The following is a 24,576-nucleotide window of genomic DNA, read 5'->3' as shown; positions in this document are numbered from 1 at the left end:
GATCAGAGATTAAGGGAGCTAGGGCTTTACTCTTTGGAGAGAAGGAGGATGAGAGGAGACATAATAGAGGTGTACAAGATAATAAGAGGAATAGATAGAGTGGATAGCCAGCGTCTCTTCCCCAGGGCACCACTGCTCAATACAAGAGGACATGGCTTTAAGGTAAGGGGTGAGAAGTTCAAGGGGGATATTAGAGGAAGGTTTTTTACTCAGAGAGTGGTTGGTGCGTGGAATGCACTGCCTGAGTCAGTGGTGGAGGCAGATACACTAGTGAAGTTTAAGAGACTACTAGACAGGTATATGGAGGAATCTAAGGTGGGAACTTATATGGGAGGCAGGGTTTGAGGGTCAGCACAACATTGTGGGCCAAAGGGCCTGTATTGTGCTGTGCTGTTCTATGTTCTATCATGACTGAATCCTCTATCTTCAACATTGTGGGGATTACCATTGACCAGAATGTTAACTCAACCAGTCACATGAATACAGTGGCTACATGACTAGGTCAGAGGCATTCTGTTTTGCCAGCTGGTGGTTCAGTTCCATCAAGTCTTTCTACTTGCTCATCAGGAAGGTGGCTTGCCATCACTTTCTCACGGGAAATTAGGATTTATGTAGAGGAACAATCAGAGAGCTTTGCAAAAGAAAGGGTTGGAGTACCTTCTCCACTGGGGAAAATCTGGTCTCAAAAAAGTCAACATGAATTGAATGGATTCTATGGTAATGAATAATCTTCAACACTGTTAGGGAGAAAAAATAATTGTATGTTCAGTCCAATGGACCACACACTCTGGAAGTAGAACAGAACAATACATAAGACCATAAGACATAGGAGCAAAATTAGACCTTCTGGCCCATTGAGTCTGCTCCACCATTCAATCATGGCTGATCCTTTTTTTAAACTCTCCTCAATCCCAATTCCCGGCCTTCTCCCCGTAACCTTTGATGCCATGTCCAATCAAGAACCTATCAATCTCGGCCTTAAATACGCCCAACAACCTGGTCTCCACAGCTGCATGTAGCAACAAATTCCATAAATTCACCACCCTTTGGCTAAAGAAATTTCTCCGCATCTCTATTTTGAAAGGGCGCCCCTCTATCTTGAGGCTGTGCCTTCTTGTCCTAGACTGTCCCACCATGGGAAACATCCTTTCCACATCTACTCTGTCTAGTCCTTTCAGCATTTGAAAGGTTTCAGTAAGATCCCTTTCATCATTCTGAATTCCAGTGAGTACAGGTCCAGAGCCATCAAACATTCTTTATATGATAACCCTTACAATCCTGGAATCATCCTTGTGAACCTCTTCTAAACCCTGTCCAATGCCAGCACATCTTTTCTAAGATGGGGGGCCCAAAACTGTTCACAATACTCAAGGTGAGGCCTCACCAGTGCCTTATAAAGCCTCAGCATCACATCCTTGCTCTTGTATTCTAGACCTCTTGAAATGAACATGCTAACATGACATTTGCCTTTCTCACCACCAACACGACCTGCAAGTTAGCCTTTAGGGTGCACAAGGACTCCCAAGTCCCATCTAAGATTTTTGGATTTTCTCCCTGTTTAGAAAATAGTCCGAGCATTTATTTCTACTACCAAAGTACGTGACCATGCATTTTCCAACATTGTATTTCACTTGCCACTTTCTTGCCCATTCTCCTAATCTTTCTAAGCCCTTCTGCATCCTGCCTGTTTCCTCAACACTACCTGCGCCTCCACCAATCTTTGTATCATTTGCAAACTTGGCAGCAAAGCCATTTTTTCCATCATCTAAATCATTTATATACAATATAAAAGCAAGTGGTCCCAACACCGACCCCTACGGAACACCACTAGTCTCTGGCAGCCAACCAGAAAAGGATCCTTTTATTGCCACTCGCTGCCTCCTACCGTTTTATGGAGGTCACCCCCCACAGAAGTATCCAAAGTGGTATACTTGTTTTTGAGAGGAATAGCCACAGGGGTACTCTGTTGTAACGTCCTATTTCCATTTCTCCTGACACCCAATTACTCGCCTCCTGCAATGTCGGGGTGACTACCTCCCTGTAACTTTGATCAATTATGTCCTCACTCTCTCGTACAAGCCGAAGATCATCCAGTTGCTGCTCCAGATCCTTAACACGGTCTTCAAGGAACCACAGCTGGATGCACTTCACGCAGATGTAGTTCCCCGGGAGACTCTAGGTCTCCCAGTTCTCCAACACCCGGCATGAAAAGCACACCACAGCCATTTAAATGGTACAGTAAGCGAGGAAAAAAAGCAAAAAGGAAACCTTAACAGAGGCTTTACACAGAGCCGACGCCTCTTTTGAGCCAAAACCTGTCGCTTCTAATCTCGCCACTGGCCTACTCCCGACAGTGGCTGCCCCCACAATGGCCGCTCCACTTATCCCTTCTGTACTTTCATTTATTTCTTAGAGCTCTGCTGACGCTGCTGATGGGCCCCATGCTATACAGTACTGGTCCGACTGCCTATGATGCTGTGCCAACCTGTTAATCTACTCTTAAGATCAATCAAACCCTTCCCTCTCAAGTAACTCCCTACTAATTCTTATCAAGTCTCCACTCCATTCCTTTATTAAAATCCACTTCACTGACCAAATTTCAGTTTGCCCCTCTAGTCATTTCTTTCCTAAACCTAGGGAACACCTTAAGAGTTTTTTTTTGCTATACCTGTGATGATGGAGTGAAGTTTTTGGCACAGGCCATGATCTACCCAGTGGATGTCAAATGAAGATAGCAGTTTATGGATCATGCTGTATTTCAAACAACACTTATAACATATAACATAGAACAGGCTCTTCAACCCACCATACTGTGCTGACTTTTTAATCTACTCTAAGATCAATCTACCCTTCCCTCCTACGTAACTCCCATTTTTCCATTGCCAGTAGAACTTACTAAGATAAAGGTAAAAGTTTTAACTTTATTTATCATATGTACATCAAAACATAAAATATGTCCTTTGCGTCATATCAAATCAGTGAGGATTGTGATGGGGGGACCCACATGTGTCCAACGTAGCATGACCACAACTCAGTTACCTTAACCATACATCTTTGGAATGTGGAGGAAACCAGAGCACCCAGAGGAAACCCGGGTGGTCACAGGGAGAATATACAGACTCCTAACAGACAGTGATGAGAATGGAACCCTGATCTTACTGTTGGGTTGTAAAGCGCTGGGCTAACCACTATCTGAAAATCCAACTAAAAGCTCTCCATAGGCTTAGACTATAGCTTCAAACTAGAAAGTAGAGGAGCAATAGAAAGCTGAAGATGATGGTGTGAAGAATAAGACAGTTTTGGGCCAAATGGTCGCTTAAGTAGTTGTAATTCTGACTTTAATTAAATAACTAGTTGATTTTCTTAACCTCCAATAATGGTGCATCTCAAATAGAACCTGTGAGTGTTAAAAACCCGTCAGGTTTGTTTCTGTGGTGATGGTTTGTTGGGAAGCTGCTGTTAGCTCCAACTGCATGCACTTTCATCTTTTTATACAGAAAGGGTAGGAACTCATTTGTCATTATCAGACTGATTGATACTGTGTTCCTGGAGTGCACCAGGCAGGCAAAGAAAAGCTTTACAGATTTCAATTAACTGGTAAACTTGGAGAGAAGAGGAATACTTCTCCCAAGCCTTCAGGCTGAACAACACCTCCACCTATTAGACCGAGACTAATGTCTTGATGGAGGCTCTCAGCCCAAATCATGGACTATTTATTCCTTTCCATAGATGCTGCCTGACCTGCTGAGTTTCTCCAGCATGTTGTATGTGTGACTCTGGATTTTCAGCATCTGCAGAATCTCTTGTGTTTATCACTACGTACACATCACATAGTGTCACTTTATGTACATACAATCACATCATGTATAGAACAGTATCATTTTGTTCTCCTATACACTCATGAATGACAATAAGCAATCTTGAATCTTGAAAATAAAGATAAAGATTAGCTTTATTTGCCTTATGTACATCAAAAGATACAGTGAAATGCATATTTTGCGTCAAATCGCAGAGCAGCCCGCAAGTGTCGCCACACTTCCAGTGTCAAGATTCTGTGCCCACAACTCACTAATACTAATGTGCACTTTGCCTTTTCAAGAGCAACCAGTTTTCCTAATTTTGTGAAATAATTCAGCATGCTTTTTGGCCGATTCGGAAAGTAGTGGATGAGATTTGTTGTCAGAAACATTGTCACAAACACAAGATTGAATCTCCTTTCTCCAACTTGCATTGGCTAAAGTGCTCTCGAGGAGCAACTACTTTCCCCTATCCTGAGATTTTTCACAAGTTGCAATTAGAGACCTTTCATGACAACACACTCAAAATGCTGGAGGAACTCAGTCCTGCTGAAGGGTTTCGGCCCAGATTGTTGACTCTACTCTTTTTCTAGATGCTGCCTGGCCTGCTGAGTTCCTCCAACATTTTGCATGTGTTGCTTGGATTTCAGCATCTGTAGATTTTCTCTTGTTTGTCCTATCATGACAACGTTTTTCAAAACCTGCCGAGCGAAATGGTGAACTGCATTATCGTATTCTTTTATTGTTCCAGCATTTTCTGTCCTCAAGAAAACACAGAAGAAGCTCTTTTGCTGTTGCTCATTAGCGAATCTATGGTAAGTGTGATTCTTTTGCAGTGACAGTGTGGTGACATTTAATATAATTATAATTGTTCCAATGAAAACACTAACTAGAACAATAAGAAATAGAGCCATTGGGGAGAAATAGAACGCTAATAAATTCCAACTGTTTACTTTGACAAATGCATCATACTGACAATTACAGCAAAGGATTTTTTTTATGTTGCATTGGATCTGGAGTAACAATCATTTCATTCTCCTATACACTTGTGTACTAAAGTATGACATAAACAATCTTGAACCTTTAAAGAATCATAGTTGTACTGGTCACAAATGTTCTAAATTCCTTCCCCTAAATAGAATTATGCAGTGCAGAACCATATAATTCGGTTAAACAGGGATATTGGCACCTCATTATTTCATCTCTGCCTGTTACTTCTTTCTTGAGCAAAGGCCTGACTAGTCCTCCATCTACCATCAGCCTCTACTCCTGCTGAATCCCAGTTGAATACATCTGTGCACTTCTCTTTCAAAGGTTAGCAAAAGAAGCCTACAAGCTGTGTCCACTTGAGATACATGAAACGTGCCTTGCTTCAGTCCTATGAATGCTTCCATTTCCCTTTCTCTACTGGCTATAATTTATCTGGTGAAAGCCTTCTGCCTGTCTGTGGACACCCTTGAGCAGCTTACGTAGAACTGTACAGCACAGGAACAGGTCCTTCAGCCCACAATGTCTGTGCTGAACACAATACAAAATTAAACAAATCTCTTCTGCCTGTACATGATCCAGTTGTATTCTTTTGCACTTTAGTTGTTTGTCAATCTTTGTTACTCATAAATTCTATAGTATTTCCGTATTTTCTTGTAAATGCTTGCAAGAACTCAAGGTAGTATATGGTGACTGTATATGATTTCATATATATACTTTGAACTTTGAATCTTTACATATTCATATATCTAACAGATAACAAATAGAATAATTATGTTTAATAGATTAAATTATACCTGCTTCCACAACTTCCCCAACAACCCATTTCAGGCATTTGCCACTCTCTGTGAAAAAAACCTATGCTGTATGACTCCTTTCCCCCTCTCACCTTAAATGCATGACCAGTAATTGACTACTCCAGGTAAAAGACCCTCTAATTTCTACACCTCTCACAGTTTTATAAACTTCTATTAAGTCTCTCCTCAGCCTCCAACTCTCCAGAGAAAACAACCCAATTTGTCCAGCCTCTCCTTAATAGCCCTCAAATACAGGCAGCATCATGGTAACCTCTTCTGTACCCTCTCCAAAGCCTCGGTATCCTTCATGTAAGGGGGTGACTAAAATTGCACACAGTCAAAGGCCAGACTTCAGTCTACATCTCTGCACATGGTAGTAGTCAGGCCCGGCTGGCTGATGAGCAAAAATTAGCACATGGATAGGGTAGCAGTTATCCCATACAAATCCTGTAATTTTAAAGCAGGACAGAAGATTTGTGTTCCTCTAAGCTATGCTTTCAGTTAATTCTGAACCAAAGGGAGACAGGGTAACAGACAAAATGCTGGAGGAACTCAGCAGGTAGGGCAGCATCTATGGAGGGGAATAAACAGTGGCCATTGTGGGCTGAAATCCTTCATCAGGACTGGAAAGGAAAGGGGCAGAAACCAGAATAAGAAGGTGGGGTGAGGGGGAAGGAGTACAAGCTGGCAGGTGATAGGGAAGGTGGGTGACTAGGAGAGGGGGGGATGAAGTGAGAAGCTGGGTTAAGTGGCTGTTAGAGGGAGTAAAGGAGGAGGAGTGCCAAAGTGTGGAGCTGGAAAGCCACAACTATGTAAGGATGGCAGTTGTAAAATAAAACACTGGAGTATTTTCCATTTTATGTACCCAGAGTGATGACCACTGACAAGTTATTTATATTTAATGATGAAAACTAAGCTTGTGTTGTTTATTTTGGGTTTGTGACTTTTCTACTTGACGTTTCTGCTTATTTTTTTTCTGACTCCTCCATGTAGTTCAAAAGAATATTTCACAAATTTCTTTCCTTGGATACACGTAGAAATTTTCTGTTTGAGAACTCACGTGGGCTTTCTTTCAACTTCTTTCAGCTTCTACTTAAAAATATATACTTAAGCATCAGGTTGTTTAAAATTATCACGGTTAATGCATAGTATGATTTATTATGATATAGTTTGTAATTCTTCTATCTTCCTCTATCTTGCCCGATTTGGACAGGGTAAATATGAATGTGTCATTTTATGGAATACCCTTGAAATTTATTGAGATGTTAATCTGATTTGGAGCATTTATGAGGAGGACTAATGAGGTTTGCATCTTTTACCTATAGAACATTGAACATAGAACACAACAGTGCAGTATAGCTCCTTCGGCCCACGATGTTGTGCTAACCTTTTAACCTACTCCAAGATCAATATAATCCTCCAAACCATATTAGCCTCCATTTTTCCTTCATCCACATGCCTATTCAAGAGCCTCTTAAATGTTTCTAATGTATCTGCCTTTCATCATGCACTACACTACACTAGTAGACGGTTATATGATATAATAAAAGTGTGACCCTTTACTCAAGCAGACACAAGAGACCACAAATGCTGAGATCTGAAAATTCAGTAGATCAAGAAGCATCTGTGGGAGGAAAGGAATTTTCTACCGTCTTGACTCAGAAGATAGACAATACCTTTCCTCCTGCAGATGCTGCTGGACCTGTTGAGTTCTTCCAGCAGATTGTTGGTTGATCATTTTCTTAATGCTGACCTCCTGTGAAACACTCACATGCACCTTCCACAGAAATTGATTTAAATATATTTTCCTGTGGTGTATTTTTCTCAAGTTCGGCGCAAACTGTTTCCCTCATGCTGTTTTTAATTGTATGCTGCATTTAGCTATCCTATTTTTGGAACCATGATGCAGTGTATTTTCTTTGTTTTCAGTAAAGTCAGTTCCCCACAAATCCTCTGAGGGCCTATTGTGTCTAGCAGGTTATAGTGCTAAGTGAAGATTAGAAGCTTTCATGTTCTTGCGTTGGGCAATTAAGGGGCAACTTTTCTCTTTGATACCCTAAGTAATTATATTGTTTATGGTTCTATAATTCTTCATCCTGGGTGGTAAAGTGAGATTTGGTGAGAACATGATCAGGCCTGATTGTGATCCTTTCAACCATCATGCACGAGAACCAGCATGGATAACTTCACTCACCTTAGCTCTGAACTGATTCCACAACCTACACAGTCACTTTCAAGGACTCTACAACTCATGATCTCAGTATTATCTATCTATCGATCTATTTATATGCACAGTTTATCTTCTTTTGTGCATTGGTTGTCAGTCTTTATTTATAGTTTTCATAAATTCTATTTCTTTATTTTCCTGTAAATGCCCATGAAAATGAATCCCAAGGTAGTATATGGTGACATATATGTACTTTGATAAATTTACTTTGATTTTGTCTTTGATCTGCACACTTTCCTCAGTTTATTAGTATCACTGAGTGACTGAGGGAGACCTGAGTGCTCAGTCAGTTGCTTCAACACACACTGCATCTCCAGGAGTGAAGAAAACAGTTAACAAATTAGAGGTGTATAAAATCATAAGGGTCATAGACAGAATGAATGTACTTCTTCCCAGAGAAAGAGAACCAAAAACCAAAGGGCATAAATTTAAGGTGAGAAAGGAAAGATTTAAAAGGGACCTGAGGGGCAACTTCTTCATACAGAGGTGCATACATGGAATAAGCTCCAAGAGAAAGTAATTGAGGCAGGTACAGAAATGACATCTAAAAGATAATTGGTTAAGTATATGCATAGAAAAGGTGTAGAGGGATACAGGCTACATGTGGGCAAATGGAATTAGAATAGGTGAGCATAGAACATAGAACAGTACAGGCCCTTCGCCCCACGATGTATGCCTTTTAACCTATTCCAAGATCAGGCTAACCCTTCCCTCTCACATAGTCCTCCAATTTTCTTTCATCCATGTACCTATCTATGAAACTCTTACATGTCCCTAATGTCTCTGCCTCTGCACGGCAGCGTGCTCCACAGATTCACCTACCCCTTACATTCTCCTTATACTTTCCTCCAGTCGCCTTAAAATTACGCTCTCTCGCATTAACCATTGCCATCCTGGCACTAACTGTCCACTCTATAAATGCCTTATTATTTTATGCACTTCTATCAAGTTACCTATTCATCCTCCTCCACTTCAAAGAGAAAGGCTCTTGCTTGCTCACCATTTCCTCATAAGACATGTTGTCTAATCCAGGCAGCATTCTGGTAAATCTCCTCTGTAGAGCTTCCATGTCCTTCCTGTAATGAATGGTCCAGAACTGAATGCAATACTCCAAATGTGGTTTAACTAGGGTTCTTATAGAGCTGCAGTGCCACCTCGCAGCTCTTGAACATGCCATACACTTTCTTAACCACCCTATCAATTTGTGCGGCAACGTTAAGGGATCTGTAGATGTAGACTCTAAGATTCCTCTGCTAAGAATCCTGCTATTAACCCTGTACTCCACCTTCAAGGTCAACCTTCCAAAGTGTATCATATCACACTTTTCAGAATTGAACTTCATTTGCCAAAGAAGAGTTGTGTCAAAGGGCCTGTTTCCATATTGTATTGCTCTGAAAAAGTTGGCAGCGAGCTTTTATAGAGTCATTGAGCCATAGAAAAGTACAGCACAGAAGGAGGTCCATCTAGACTGTGCTGAACCATTTAAGCTGCCTAATCCCATCAACCTGTAGCCATTCATCACCCTGCCATCCAATTGCCTATCCAAACTTCTCTTAAACATTGAACTCAAGCTTGCATGCACCAAATGCTGGTAGCTCATTCTCCACTCTCCCAACCCTCTGACTGAAGAAGTTTCCCCTCATGTTCCCCTTAAACTTTTCACCTTTCACCTTTAATCCATGACCTCTAGTTGTAGCCCCACCCAATCACAGTGTTGGCATTTACCTTATCTATACCCCTCATAATTTTGTATTCGTACTGTACGTTGTTTTTGATTCCTACATTTAATAAAAAGCCCTTTATCCAGTTTGGCGCCACTTTTGATTCTTTAAGTAATCACAGCAAAAATCAAACCGGAATGCTGAAACAATTTCTGTCACTTTTGACCCCACTTAATTATGTATTTGTATCCGTCAGGCTAACAGGGATGCAGTGCTGAGCCGGATCCCAGAACACAACAATGATCGAGTCATCAGTTTACAGAGCGCCTCTATTGTCTATGATCTGCTCACCATTGCACTGGGAAGGCGGGGACAGTACGAAATGTTGTCAGAGGTGAGTGCAGCCCCAAAGGCAGGTATTCCATCACACAAGATTGAACCAGCCTAGTATTGTCCATCAATACGTTTCAGTTTGGTTACTCTCTGGCCCCTCTTTGTTGCCAGGACTGAAGAGCTGGAGATATAAGGAGAGACTAGTCTGACTGGGATTGTTTTCCCTGGGGCAAAGCAGGCCGTGGGGTTACCTTATAAAGGTTTATAAGATCATGGAGGACTTTGAGTCATGGAATGCCACCGCATGGAAACAGACCCTTTGGTCCATCTAGGCCAAGCCTAATTGTTATTCTGCCTAGTCACATCAACCAGCACCTGGACCATAGTCCTTCGTACCTCACACATCCATGTAGAAATCAAACCTGCATTCACCACTCCCACTGGCATCTCATTCCACACTCACACCAGCCTCTGAGTGAAGATGTTTCCTTTCAGGTTCCCCTTAAATATTTCACCTTTCACTCTTATGATCTCTAGTTCAAGTCTCACTCAACCACAGTGGAAAAAGCCTGCTTGCGTTTACCCTTCTATGCTCCTCATAATTTTGTAAAGTTCTGCCAAATCCCCCTCATTCATCTCCCACATTGATAATGTGAAAGATCACGATTAGAAAGTAGAGGTTTAAGGTGGTAGAGGAAAGATGTAATTTAAGGATTATGAGGTCTTCTGGGTCAACGTTTCACACAGGATGGGGCGGAGTTTATGGAACAAGCTGGCAGAAAAAGTGGTAGAGATGAGTATAATTACAATGTATGAAAGACATTTGAACAGGTACATGAATGGGAAAGGGATAGAGGGAATTAGGTGAACACAGGCAAATGGGTCAAACTTAGAAGGGCGCCTTAGTCGTCATGGACAAGCTGGGCCAAAGGGCCTGTTTCCATACTTAATAACTGTACAATGGTAGAGTTAAATTGGTTATAAGATTGGCACATTGTGGGCCAAAGGGACTGCACTGTGCTGTAGTGTTCTGTGTTTATCATAATTTATAAATGCTAATCCAGCCTAGATAAAGGCAGCGGCTATACTTTATTAGGAGTTTGAAGTGATTTGGCATGGCAACAAGTACACTCAAAAGCTTCTATAGTTGTACTGTGGAGAGCATTCTGACAGGCTGCATCACTGTCTGGTATGGAGGGGCTACTGCACAGGACCAAAAGAAGCTGCAGGTTGTAAATCTAGTGAGCTCCACCTTGGATACTAGCCTACAAAGTACCCAGGACATCTTCAGGGAGCAGTGTCTCAGAAAGACAGTGTCCATTATTAAGAACCTCCAGCACCCAGGGCATGCCCTTTTCTCACTGTTACCATCAGGCAGGAGATACAGAAGCCTGAAGGCACACACTCAGCGATTCAGGAACATCTTCTTCCCCTCTGCCATCCGATTCCTGAGTGGACTTTGAAGCTTTGGACACCACCTCACTTTTTTAAAAAATATACAGTATTTCTGTTTTTGCACATTTTTTAATAATCTGTTCAATATACGTAATTGATTTACTTGTTTATTTATTATTATGTTTTATTTTATTTATTTTTTTCTCTCTCTGCTAGATTATGTATTGCATTGAACTGCTGCTGCTAAGTTAACAAATTTCACGTCACATGCCAGCAATAATAAACCCAACTCTGATTTTGATTCTTCTGAACTTATGTTTGATTCAATCTCTCACTGAGCATATATCTCAGCTTCATATTTATTCCCTCTAATTCCTATGTTCCTGGGTATGATTTAGTTGATGATTGTGCTTTCATCAGAAGTGTGAGCGCTAGCTAATTTTGAGACCCTATTTCCACCATGACAGAAAGTAAGTGCTTGTTGACTATGCAACTTGACATAGTATGGTTGAGTGCACTTCTAGTGCAATTGTTGGGTGCTGTGCTGGACAATAGGGAATGTGAATTCTGACGTACCACCAGACTCAAGGACAGCTCTATCCCGCAGTCACATAAGACTGTTGACTGTTATGGTAAAATAGACCTTTGATCTCACAATCTACCTCACGATCTCACACCCTATTGTATATCTACACTGTACTTTCTCTGTAATGCTTTATTCTCCATTCTGTTGTTGCTTTTCACTGTATCATGATACAAGTGGCAATAATAAGCCAATTCCAATTCCAATTTATCCAACTTTACTTGAAATACCATGGTCATCGCTTAACTGCTTACATAAAGGAATTATGCAGCTTGGGATCTATCCTAAACGATCTCCTAGACTTCATCTGTCTCCACCCTATCAGCATATCTTCCACAAGCCATCCAGGTTTACCTCTCCACTTCCTCTCTCCAATTATTTCTAAATTGTGAGAATTGTGTTTAAAGTTATGAAAAGGTATAACAAGATCATTAAACGCAGATTGTATCCAGCAGTTGGAAATCAAGACAAGGACCAATTTGAGAAGGTTTGGAATAAGAACTATTAGAAACATCACTATACAGAACAGAATGTGTAGCATTTGGACAATTGACAATTAAGTCCTCAGCAAACTGAGTTTTCAACAGACTAGGTCTTTGCTCAGGAGACTGAGGGATAATCTCATGGTCATATATAAAGTCATGAGGGGTATAGATAGGGCGAGCGGTCTTTTTCTCAGGCTTGGGGAAATCAAAAACTAGAGAACATTGTTTTAAGGTTAGAGGTGAAAGGTCTAATAAGAATCAGGTTTAATATCACTGGCATATGTTGTGAAATTGGCTAACTTTGTGGCAACAGTATAGAAAAAAACTGAATTACAATAAATATATATAAAATAGATAAATTAAAATAAGTAGTGCAAAAACAGACATTTAAAGAAAACCTGAGAAGCAAGTTTTTTACACATAAGGTAAAAGCAGTGTTTGATAGGTTCTTGATTACTAAGGGTGTCAAAGGATAAGGGGAGAAGTCAAGAATGGGGTTGAGAGAGAAAATAAATTGGCCATATTAGAGTGGCAGAGCAAACTCAGTGAGCCAAATGGGCTAATTCTCCTGCTATGTATTACGGTCTTATATATGAAATCAGCTGCCAGAGGAAGTAGTTGAGGCAGGAATATTAAGTATATACAAATATGCAGATAGGTACATGGATGATAAGAGTTTAGAGGTATATAAGCTAAGTGCTGAGAAATGGACTTAGCTTTATAATACCTTGGTCACATGGACAATTATGGGTGGAGGGGCCTGTCTCTTGTGTTCTCTCTCTGTGACTAAGTAAAATAGTACAGGGGTTAGGGATAAGGTTGGCAGTGTAGTCAACTGCCTTTCGAGGATAAGTAAAACTTGAACTGATCAGGTCAAAAAGTAGAATATAACTATTGTTCAGTCTGTGTCCTCAATTCCAAGAATGAGACTTCACAGTCAACTTTCTGATTTAAGATTGAGGGAATAAACAGGCAGCCAGACAGGATGTACTTAGAAATGATTTGTGATATTTTGCTATGTTAAAGGCGCTAGTAAAATGGGAATAATATTTATTATTGCTAGCTGTTGTTGGGGGAGGTGTTTATACAAGGTACCCCTGCCATTTTTAGGATTATATCAGGAGTCACAATGAACATCAGCCCTTCATTTTCATTTACATTTCATTTATCACTTCCATTTCCTCAAATTTCCCTTGGATCAGAATAAGGTTTATTATCATTGAAATAATTTGTGAACTTTGTTGTTTTGTGGCAGAAATACAGTGCAGGCATAGTAAATTACAGTAAGTTCCAATTTTGAAAAGTGCGAAAGAGGAATAGCGAAGTGGTTTTCATTGGTTCATGGACCATTCAGAAGTCTGATGGCAGAAGGGAAGAAGGTGTTCCTAAAATGTTGAATGTGGGTCTTCAGGCTCTTGTACACCTCCATGATAGTAGTAATAGAAACATAGAAACATAGAAAATAGATGCAGGAGTAGGCCATTCGGCCCTTCGAGCCTGCACCGCCATTTATTATGATCATGGCTGATCATCCAACTCAGAACCCCGCCCCAGCCTTCCCTCCATACCCCCTGACCCCTGTAGCCACAAGGGCCATATCTAACTCCCTCTTAAACATATGAATAAGATCATAAAACACATCCTGGATGGTCAGGGTCTTTAATGATAGTTGCTGCCTTCTTGTCCTCAATGATAGAGAGACGTGCCATGATGGAGCTGGTTGATACAACTGTGCAGCCTCTTACGATACTGTGCTTTGGTGCCTCCATACCGACGATAATGCAACCAGTCAGAAAGCTCTCTGTGGTATATCTGTAGAAATTTGCGAGAGTCTTTGGTGACATACCAGGTCATCTCAAACTCCTAATTCAGTATAGCCGCTGGCATCCCTTTTTTGTGACTGCATCAATATGGTGGGCCCAGGATATATCCTCTGAGATGCTGATGCCCACAGACTTGAAACTGCTCACCCTTTCCACTGCTGACCCCTCAATAAGGACTGGTGTGTGTTCTCTCAACTTCCCCCTACCTGAAGTCCACAATCAGTTTCTTGGTCCTCCAATGTTGAGTGCAAACTTGTTGTTGGAATACCCTCACCAGCCAATCTATCTCTCTTGTACATCTCCTCATTGCCATCTAAGATATCAGTAACATTTCAGAAAATCCATCCTGGGCCCAAGATATTCATGCAGTCATGAAGAAGGCATGCCATTTTGAGGAGATTCGAGCAAATTTCCATAGGTGTACCATGGAGAGCATTCTGACTGGTTGCATGACTACCTGGTATGAAGGTTCCAAGGTAAGGGATCAGAAAAAAGCTTCAGAAGGCTGTAGACTTAGACAGCTCCTTCATGAGCACTAGTCTCCCCACCATCAATGACATCTTCAAAAGGCTGTGCCTCAAGAAGGTAACACCCAACATGAAGGACCCACACCATCCAGAATATGCCCTCTTTTTGTTACTACCATTGAGATGGAGGTACAGGAGCTTAAAGACACTTCAGGAGCAGATTCTTTCCCCTTCCCCCTTCAGATTTCTGAACAGACCATGAACACTATCTTGTTCTCTTTTTGCTCTTTTTAAAATATATTCTTACTGTAATTTATAGTAATTTTTATGTATTGCACTGTACTGCTGCCGCAAAACAACAAATTTTGTGACGTGTTATTGATAATAAACCTGATTCTGATTTGGAGGCATCAGCCCATGATTATAACTTGAGGGGAATCTTATTGTTGATTCTAGCATCATGTAATGTGAGCTGTGACAGATTTTGAAATTAAAGTGTTTATTTTCAATTCTAGTGCTTGGAACGAGCAATGAAGTTTACGTTTGAGGAGTTTCACCTTTGGTACCAGTTTGCATTGTCTCTGATGGCTGCTGGCAAGGTTAGTGGTAATTAAATAAATGTGAGGAATGCAATTTGTTTCTGATTGAATCAAGTAAAATGGCCACTGTCAAAACAATTTACAGTTTTTGCATGAACTGCGCTGTGTATGAGACCATAATAGACCATAAGGCATAGGAGCAGAATTAGGTCATTCAGCTCATTGAGTCTACCCTGTATGATTTATTATCCCTCTCAGCTACATTCTCCTGCCTTCTCACTGTAACCTTAGATGCCCTTATTAATCAAGAATCTATGCTCAGTTCATTCAAGGTGCCTCTGAAGTATTGTTACTGTTCCTGTCTCCATCACTTCTGGCCCCTCATTCAAGAAATCAACTACACTGTGAAAACTTGGGCCCTCAGATCTCTACTAGATCATAAGACCATAAGTAGAGAAAGGGAGAGAATGTTTTAGTGATCCACCAAGTTTGCTCTACCATTTGATCATGGCTTATTTATTTTTGCTCACAACCCCATTTGCAGACCTTCTTCCCGTAACCTTTGATGCATTTACTAATCAAGAACCTATCAGCCTCTGCTTTAAATGACTTGGATTTCACAGCCGCCTGTCTGTTTATGTTCCACATCCACCGTATCTAGGCCTTTCAATATTCATTAAGTTTCAGTGAAGCGGTACCAGATGCTGGATTTCACATGAGACTCTGTCTGCATTTTCAGGTGAAGAAGTTTATGTGGTGTCCTCAACAATAATTATCATTTAGTTCACCAAAGTAACGTGATTCCTCTAGTTATTTATCTCATTGCTGTTCATTTGACTTTGTTGCTGACTATTGAGTATTTTGCACCTTACATTGGTAATTGCACCTTAGAAAGTCTTAATTAACCATAAAGTGCTTTGGGAACATCAAAGGCACTGTAGAAATGAACATTCTCTTACCACTGCTAATAATAAGGTGTAGGGAGCTAATTTGCACACAGCAAGGTCTCATAAACAGATACGAGATAATGACCAAATAATTTGTTGTAGGTTAGAAGATAAATACTGAACTCTGAACTGATTCCACAGCCTAAGGACACACTTTCAAAGACCCTACAACTCATAATCTCAGTATTTATTATTTATTTATTGTTATTTCTGTATTTGCACAGTTTGTATTCTTTTGCACATTGGTTGTTTGTCAGTCTTTGTGTGTAGTTTTTCATTGATTCTACTGTATTTCTTTGTTCTAATGTAAATTACTTCCATTCAATGTTGTCTCTCGTAGTCTGCACGGGCAGTGAGAGTACTGAGAGAATGTATCAGACTCAAACCAGATGATCCCACAATCCCACTCCTTGCTACCAAATTGTGCATTGGATCTCTTCACTGGGTAAGCATTGTGGATTCTCTAAACATTAAGGTGTTGATTTTACGTTGTTACATTAAGATGTTGATGAGACATGGAGTCTTGTGAGCGGTTTTGGGCCCCACATGTGCAATGTTTTATGAGAATGATCCTAGGAATGAAAGAGTTAATGTATGAGAAGTACTTGTTGGCTCTGGGCTTATGTGCACACGTTTCTTCTTCCTAAAGGTTCACAGGAGAACCTCTGTGATCCACAGCCTTAAGGATGAGGATAGCGGAGTAGCATCCTCAAAGATGGACATATTGAGGCTCCGTAAGTCCTTCTATGCCAGTCTATATGATAGAAAGGCCACAGAAACCACAGCCTCCTAGAACTTCCTGTTGTCTATCAAGGAAGTATTAGATGATAGCAAGCGGGAGGGTATGGACCAGCCACTGACCCTGGAGGAGCTGACTGGCTCCATCCATTCCTTTGACTCAAATAAAACTCCCAGAAGCAATGGCTTACTGGCTGAATGCTATGCTTCTAGCTGGCATGAGGAATGTCATCATTACCCTCACACCTACACGGAGAAGAGGGAAAGAGATGACATTAAGAATTGGAGACCCATTTCACTCTTGAATGTGTCCAAGGCCATAGCAATCCGTGTCAAGTCTGCTCTAGGATAGGTGATCCACCCAGACCAAACCTGTGCTGTATCTGGCAGGAAGATATTTGACAGCCACATGCTGCTGAGGGACACCATCATCTACATGCAGAACATGGGGTGGATGCCTGCCTGGTCAGCTTGGACCATGAGAAAACCTTCGCTAGGATATCACACCCATACGTGATGGATGTACTCTCCAAAGTGGGATTTTGTGAGGGAATCGGGAATTGGATCCAGCTGCTCAACATGTACATCTGTAGTAGAGTCCAAGTCAATGGTTGGAAAACAGGTAACTTTCCCATCAAGTCTGGAGTCAGGCAGTGTTGCCCATTCTCCCTTGACTTGTTTGTGTGTTGTATAGAACCCTTTGCCGAAGCCATCAGGAAGAACAAGAGCATAAGAGGGGTGAGGCTGCTGAACAGTGGAGTAACCCAAGTGAAACCTCCCTGTACATAGGGAGGTCACTGTCTTCTGCTCAGATACGAGTTCAGTTTGCAGATTGATCAGCATCTGCGACCAGTTTGAATTGACATCAGGGGCCAGGGTTAACCGCACAAAGAGCGAGGCTATGCTTTTTGGCAGCTGACCCGACTGATCCAGAGTCCCCTTCACCACCAAGTCTGATTACGTGAACGTGCTGGAGGGGCCAAGACATGCAACAAGAATTGGAGGAGTGGACTGGGAAAGTAAAGCAGAAATTGGGACTGGGGGGAGGGTACTCCCTGTAAATAACTGGGAAGAACCTGGTCATCAGATGTGAGGTGCTCTCAGCGCTACCGTACTTGGTGCAGGTGTGGCCCATCCTCCGCTCCTCCAGTTTAGGAATCATCCGATTCTTCAGGTTTATCTGGGGATCCAAGATGGAGCAGGTAAGACAGGTCACCATGCACAAGTCCCTTCACAGCAGGGGATATAAACATAGCCAGTGTTGCCTTCATCCTGATGACCGCCTTTGTGTGTGGCTGCATCAGGCTGTGCTTGGAGCCGAAATATGTGAGCACCAAGTACCACTTCATGCCAAGTTTTTATCTGTCCTCAATGTTGCAAAGGATGGGTCTTGCCCTTTTGCTGTGCAATGTCCCAGTCAGCTGGACGTTGCCACACTATCAGTTCTTCACGAAAACATTCTTCCAGACCAAACCCTTTGACCACAAGGTAATCAGGCAGTGGTCAGCACAGAACATCATGCAGATACTGCAGGAGAAGGACTCAATGGATACAGTAGGTGTGTTCCTGAGTGTCTAGAGCATCTGACAGAATGCTTCATCACCAGGTCTCACCAAGACCATACATGGCTGGCAGTGAGAGGGGCCCTCCCAGTCAAGTTAGATCCTTCCTGCATGCCCAGAGCATCATCGCCACAGCCTGCTACCCACAGGGTGACTGTAATGGGGAAGAGACTGTAGCTCACTTCTTTGCAGACTGTGGGTTTACGAAGAGGGCATCGAGAAAGATGTGCGGCAGCATGACAGAGGACTCTCTGACCTATGGACTGTTTCCAGGGGCAAGCACGGAGACAAACATCCAGTGCTGCTGGCAGATCATCAGCTTGGTGAAATTCACTCTACAGTTGGACCAGAACTTGTTGGTCTGCCAGCTCTTCGAGATGTCTGTGGAGGAATGCTGCCAACCGGCATATTCCAGGCCACAGGAATCCGCGCTGAGGGACACACTGAAACTTGGGGCAGTCACCACAAGGGCTCATTTGAGAAGGACCACGATGCAGGGTTCGTCTCGATGAGGGAGGAGCCAGGTGAAGTGAGGAAGCTCCTCAATTATTGTAGTAGTTATTATACCACCTGAAATTGCCACATGGGTGGCACCAGTGCTATTAAAGTGTGTGAACACTGACTATGTATGTAAAAAGTGAAAATGCATTGAATGGTAAATAATTCTTGTAAATAATCTTTCATTATGAATAAAGTTTATTTTGAAAAAAAAGTTTATTGGGATTTGGTCTTGTACTCGCTGGAATTTAAAAGAATGAGGAGGGCCTCATGGAAACCTACTAAATATTGAAAGTCCTTGACAGAGTGGATGTGGAGTGTCTGTTTCCAATAGTGGGAGAGTCTAGGACCAGAGGGTACAGCCATAGAATGCAAGGATGGAGCCAGCGAACAACACGACCAAAGATGACGTCCTTCAGACAGTTCACGAAGTTGCTTCTTTTACTTCTTCTTTCAAATATGATTCTGCTACTAAGCTGCATGCAGTCGGAACCTGTTTTCAGGCCGATTGAGCGATCTAGTTCTTTGCTGTCTTCAAGGGAGTTTGATGAGGTTTTGAGCAGAATGTGTGGCCTGGAGAGCCCATGATCAACTCCATTTCTTGCCGATCTCACTGATTAAAGGATTGAGCAAGATTGAAATTAGCAGGAATGAGAGCAGAAGACAAGCAGGTGTCTGCCTGTGTTTGTCTAGTCTCTCTTTCCTTCTTGCTTGACGCTACCAGAGTTTTGAGTTTTGGGCAAGGTTTAATCAACAAGGTTTGTGGAGCGTATCGGCTCTGCGGCTTGAAATGAATGAAAGACAGCACTAAATTGAACTGAACTAAACTGAATATTCCTAGATTGTTTTAATGTCTCTATATTTTGATATTTTGTATTCTGTGTTTTTTGCTGCTTTTTCGCCATTTGCACAATTTGTTCTTTTTCTTGTGCATTGGTGTTTGATGTTTTCTTCCATGGTGTTTCATTGCTTTGTGGCACTCTGTGGAAGACATATCTCAGAGTTGTTTATTACATACATATTTGAATCTTTGAATGTTTAGAACAGAGAAGCGGAGAAATTTGTGTAGCCAGTGGGTGGTGAATCTGTGGAACCCATTTCCTCAGACAGCTGTGGAGGCAAAGTCATTGAGTATATTTAAAGCAGAGGCTGATAGGGTCTTGATTAGTCAGGGCATCAAAGGTTTTGGGGAGAAGGCAGGAGAATGGAGTTGAGAAGGATAATAAATCAGTCAGTCAAACCTTTATAATAGTCTTTTATTATAGAGAATAAAATTACAGAATAAGTGCTGTGCAGGTAGGTCAATATGGTGCAAAGTCACAACGTGGTAGATAGTGAGATCAAGAGTCAGTCATATTGTACCATAGAAAAATTCAATAGTCTTATAACAACAGGATAGAAGCTGTCCTTGACAGTGATGGTATAAGCCTTCAGGCTTTTTGTACCTTCTGCCTGATGGGAAACGGGACAAGAGAGAGTATATGGGATGGTAGGGTCTTTGATAAAAGAATAGATTAGCTTTATTTGTCACATGTATGTTGAAACATACAGTGAAATGTGTTATTTGCATCATATCAAATCAGCAAGGATTGCTCCAGCTCCAACTCCTTGACACGGTTTGTTAGAAGATGCACCTGGAAGTACTTCTCGGAGTTATAGTTGTCAGGGACACTGAAGGTCTCCCTGCTTTCCCACATCCCGCAAGTGGGGCATTTCACTATCTGGCCTAGCATCTCTACTGTCCTAGCTAAGCAGATATAAAAAGAGAAGGGAAAAAAACTTGAGCTTTTCTCTCCTTTGCTTTCTCTGAGTGAAGCCCCTCTTCGTTGAAACCTCAAAAGATCTAAAGCCTCGAGTTCACCACTCTGACTCTGCCCCCCGCCTTCCTTTAACTTGTTCTTACTAATCAATCCCAAATGCCAGTTGGTCGCTGGTCAAAGTTCTTTCTCACTGCCGCGACCCACTCCTGCCTTTTTATCCTCCGAGTGAAGTCCCCTCCTCTCCAAACTTCCGATGTCTGGATTGGCTGCTGACCAAAGCTCTTTTTCTTGAAAGATCACTACTGTTGCTTCGTCAGTCTTTTCAGTTACCTCTTTCAGAATGCTGCGGTGTTGTCCATCTAGTCCAGGTCACTTATCTGCCTTCAGACCTTTCAGTTTCCCAAACCCCTTCTCCTGAGTAACAGCAACTATACTCACTTCTGTTCCCTGACACTCTTGAATTTCTGACATACTGCTGGTGTCTTCCACAGTGAAGACTGACACAAAATACTTATTAAGTTCATCTGCCTTTGTATCCTTGGATGTTAAGCTCCCAGCTATGATCTTCTTTCAGCCATGACTCAGTGATGTCCACAACATCATAGCTACCACACTAAACTGTAATGCATCCAGATAGATTGTAATCTGTTCTGTTAATTGGCGGCTTGATTGCCTGTGCCTAGTGACTCAATTGCCTGTAGCATACAGCTCAATTGCTTGGTAACTTGAACCCTCATGATTATAAATGACGGTCCTGTTCCACGTAAGTGACAGGGTCATTTATTACATCTGCAGACTTCTTGCCAGGAACTAAAGGCCTTATTGATTACAAGTGATGGCCTTGTTTCTGTCACTCACAGTCCTACTTATTATGTTTATCAACAATGTTCCTATAACTGTTAACCCTGTGATGATATCTGGTGATTCATACTTGTAACTGCTGCTCTACTTGCCTGTATCTCACCCTCTTATTTGTAACCGTTGGCCCAATTTGTTGTTACAGATGATATTCTGTAATGGACAATACTGTTATCACTGAAGTCCAACTGCCAGAAACTGTTAGTCCTATTTATTATATCCAACTTTTTCCCTTTGCTGAGCCTTTACTGATTTTAAATAACAGCACTGTTTTATGTAATAATCATCCCCCTATATGTGCATACCTGGTCTCGCCTATCACTGGCCAGGTTGTACCTCTTCCACTCCCCCCACCTCCTTATTTTGGTTTCTGCACCTTTCCTTTCCAGTCCTGATGAAGGACTAAATGTTGTTCTCCCTACGTAACCTTGTGTTTTCCAAATATCCCTTGACACTAGTCTTAAGTGTTAGACCTGGAGATAATATTGTCCAGCAACATACATCAAAGTTGCTGGTGAACGCAGCAGGCCAAGCAGCATCTATAGGAAGAGGCGCAGTCGACGTTTCAGGCCGAGACCCTTCGTCAGGACTAACTGAAGGAAGAGTGAGTAAGGGATTTGAAAGCTGGAGGGGGAGGGGGAGATGCAAAATGATAGGAGAAGACAGGAGGGGGAGGGATAGAGCCGAGAGCTGGTCAGGTGATAGGCAAAAGGGGATACGAGAGGATCATGGGACAGGAGGCCTAGGGAGAAAGACGGGGGGGGGTGACCCAGAGGATGGGCAAGAGGTATATTCAGAGGGACAGAGGGAGAAAAAGGAGAGTGAGAGAAAGAATGTGTGCATAAAAAGGAGTAACAGCTGGGGTACGAGGGGGAGGTGGGGCCTAGCGGAAGTTAGAGAAGTCAATGTTCATGCCATCAGGTTGGAGGCTACCCAGACGGAATATAAGGTGTTGTTCCTCCAACCTGAGTGTGGCTTCATCTTTACAGTAGAGGAGGCCGTGGATAGACATGTCAGAATGGGAATGGGATGTGGAATTAAAATGTGTGGCCACTGGGAGATCCTGCTTTCTCTGGCGGACAGAGCGTAGATGTTCAGCAAAGCGGTCTCCCAGTCTGCGTCGGGTCTCACCAATATATAAAAGGCCACATCGGGAGCACCGGACGCAGTATATCACCCCAGTCGACTCACAGGTGAAGTGATGCCTCACCTGGAAGGACTGTTTGGGGCCCTGAATGGTGGTAAGGGAGGAAGTGTAAGGGCATGTGTAGCACTTGTTCCGCTTACACGGATAAGTGCCAGGAGGGAGATCAGTGGGGAGGGATGGGGGGGACGAATGGACAAGGGAGTTGTGTAGGGAGCGATCCCTGCGGAGTGTAGGGAGCGATCCCTGCGGAATGCAGAGAGAGGGGGGGAGGGAAAGATGTGCTTAGTGGTGGGATCCCGTTGGAGGTGGCGGAAGTTACGGAGAATAATATGTTGGACCCGGAGGCTGGTGGGGTGGTAGGTGAGGACCAGGGGAACCCTATTCCTAGTGGGGTGGTGGGAGGATGGAGTGAGAGCAGATGTACGTGAATAATATTGTCCAGAAGGTTCTTCGGAAGTCAAGAATGAGACACATATGTTTTGGTTACAGCTGTTTTATTAGATGCTGATAACACAGAAATAACAGCAAAGCACTGCAAGGAAGTAACACAGCAGTAGGGAACTAACTTTAACTGAACCAACTCATTTTAATGTAAGTAAGGAGGAAAGAAAAAGAACAAGGAAAAGAGCAAAGAACTATATTAGTAACATGATAGAGGTGTACAAGGGGATAACAGGCATAGATCAAGTGGACAGCCAGAGACGTTTTCCCAGGGTGTTAATGGCTAATACAAGGGGACCTAATTTTCAAATACGTATCTGGGGGATGTCGGAAGTAGGTTTCTTACTCAGATATTGGTGAGTGTGCGGAACGCACGGCCAGGGGTGGTAGTGGAGGCAGGTTCATTATGGAGACATAAGTAACATGTAGATAGGCACATGGATGAAAAAAAATTGGTGGGCTATGCAGGAGGGAAGGGTTAGATTGACTCTGGAGTAGGTTAAAACATCAGCATGACATGTATTGTAATATACTATGTTCCAACATTGTGGGCCGAAGGGCCTGTATTGTATTATACTGTTCCCTGTTCTAAAGAACTACCTTGTGGCCAGTATTTATACTGAGAACTAGTTCAAACTAGATAGATTAGGAAATTCTGTGATAATAGCAGCTTACGAGACAACAAGAGCGGCTTTGATTTATCTTTCCGTGAGTCCAAACTTTACAGACAAAGAAACTACAAAAATCCAGAACCAGATATACTACAAATTACTGGAAATCTACTGAACATTTAGACAAACATGAGACTATACAAACATATAAGTAAATATAAAGGAAATTAACCAGAAGAAAAATGACAATCCCACTCAAGGCCCAACCTCTGTAATGCTACCACCTCCAAACAACTGTACACACATTACCTCTTAACCCATGTCATTACCTTCACCCTTCTGTTCTCATCGTACTCCATCTGCCCACAAACCCACTCTCACCTGGATCCACTTGTCACCTCTTGGCCCATCCCTCCCCCTCCTCTTTATACTGACTACCTCCTCTCTATCTTACAGTACAAATTGAAGATCTCAACCTGAAATAACATCTGTCCATTTCCTGCCACAGATACTGCCTGGTCCTCTGAGTTTCTCCAGCAGCTCATTTCATGCACCACACCCAGCCATAGGTGCTGCACCCATCCCATATTTAGCAGTTGCCATGGCCACTGCACCACCTTTGCCCTTCCCATTATCCTTTCCTTTCCCCAATCCTCTGCGTTGTCCTCTGTGCTGTTGACTTCTTTCCTCTGTAGTTGATGTTACTTATCACCACGTCTCCTCCAAATGCTTTAAAATGGTAACCGAGAGGCACGTGGAACTGGCAGAGAAGTGGAGGCGAGGCTTGGGTAGATCAGACATGCAGAGTTTACTAGTTACATCTATTACCAGAACTACTTCACATACTCCAAAGTTCAATATTCAAGCTCAAAGTAAATTTGATCTGGATTCCTGTTACCTGCCTGTTCATATACCTTTAT

The 24,576-nt window shown here is 42.3% G+C and overlaps 1 protein-coding gene across 3 annotated transcripts in view; it reads left to right on the top strand.

Annotated features, from left to right (window-relative positions):
• Nucleotides 1–24,576, top strand: part of ttc7b (tetratricopeptide repeat domain 7B) — a 477,499-nt gene that overhangs the window by 217,269 nt on the left and 235,654 nt on the right. For all 3 annotated transcript variants that reach the window (XM_063045085.1, XM_063045099.1, XM_063045092.1), the window contains 4 exons: nt 4,549–4,612; nt 9,726–9,863; nt 15,071–15,154; nt 16,382–16,486. In XM_063045085.1, coding sequence (XP_062901155.1) covers nt 4,549–4,612; nt 9,726–9,863; nt 15,071–15,154; nt 16,382–16,486 — 391 coding nt within the window. The remainder of the gene's footprint in view (nt 1–4,548; nt 4,613–9,725; nt 9,864–15,070; nt 15,155–16,381; nt 16,487–24,576) is intronic.

Source organism: Mobula hypostoma, chromosome 1, assembly GCF_963921235.1.
Source record: "Mobula hypostoma chromosome 1, sMobHyp1.1, whole genome shotgun sequence".
NCBI lineage: Eukaryota > Metazoa > Chordata > Chondrichthyes > Myliobatiformes > Myliobatidae > Mobula > Mobula hypostoma.
Note: the sequence above shows the minus strand (reverse complement) of the source record. Positions and strands in the feature narration are given on the sequence as shown.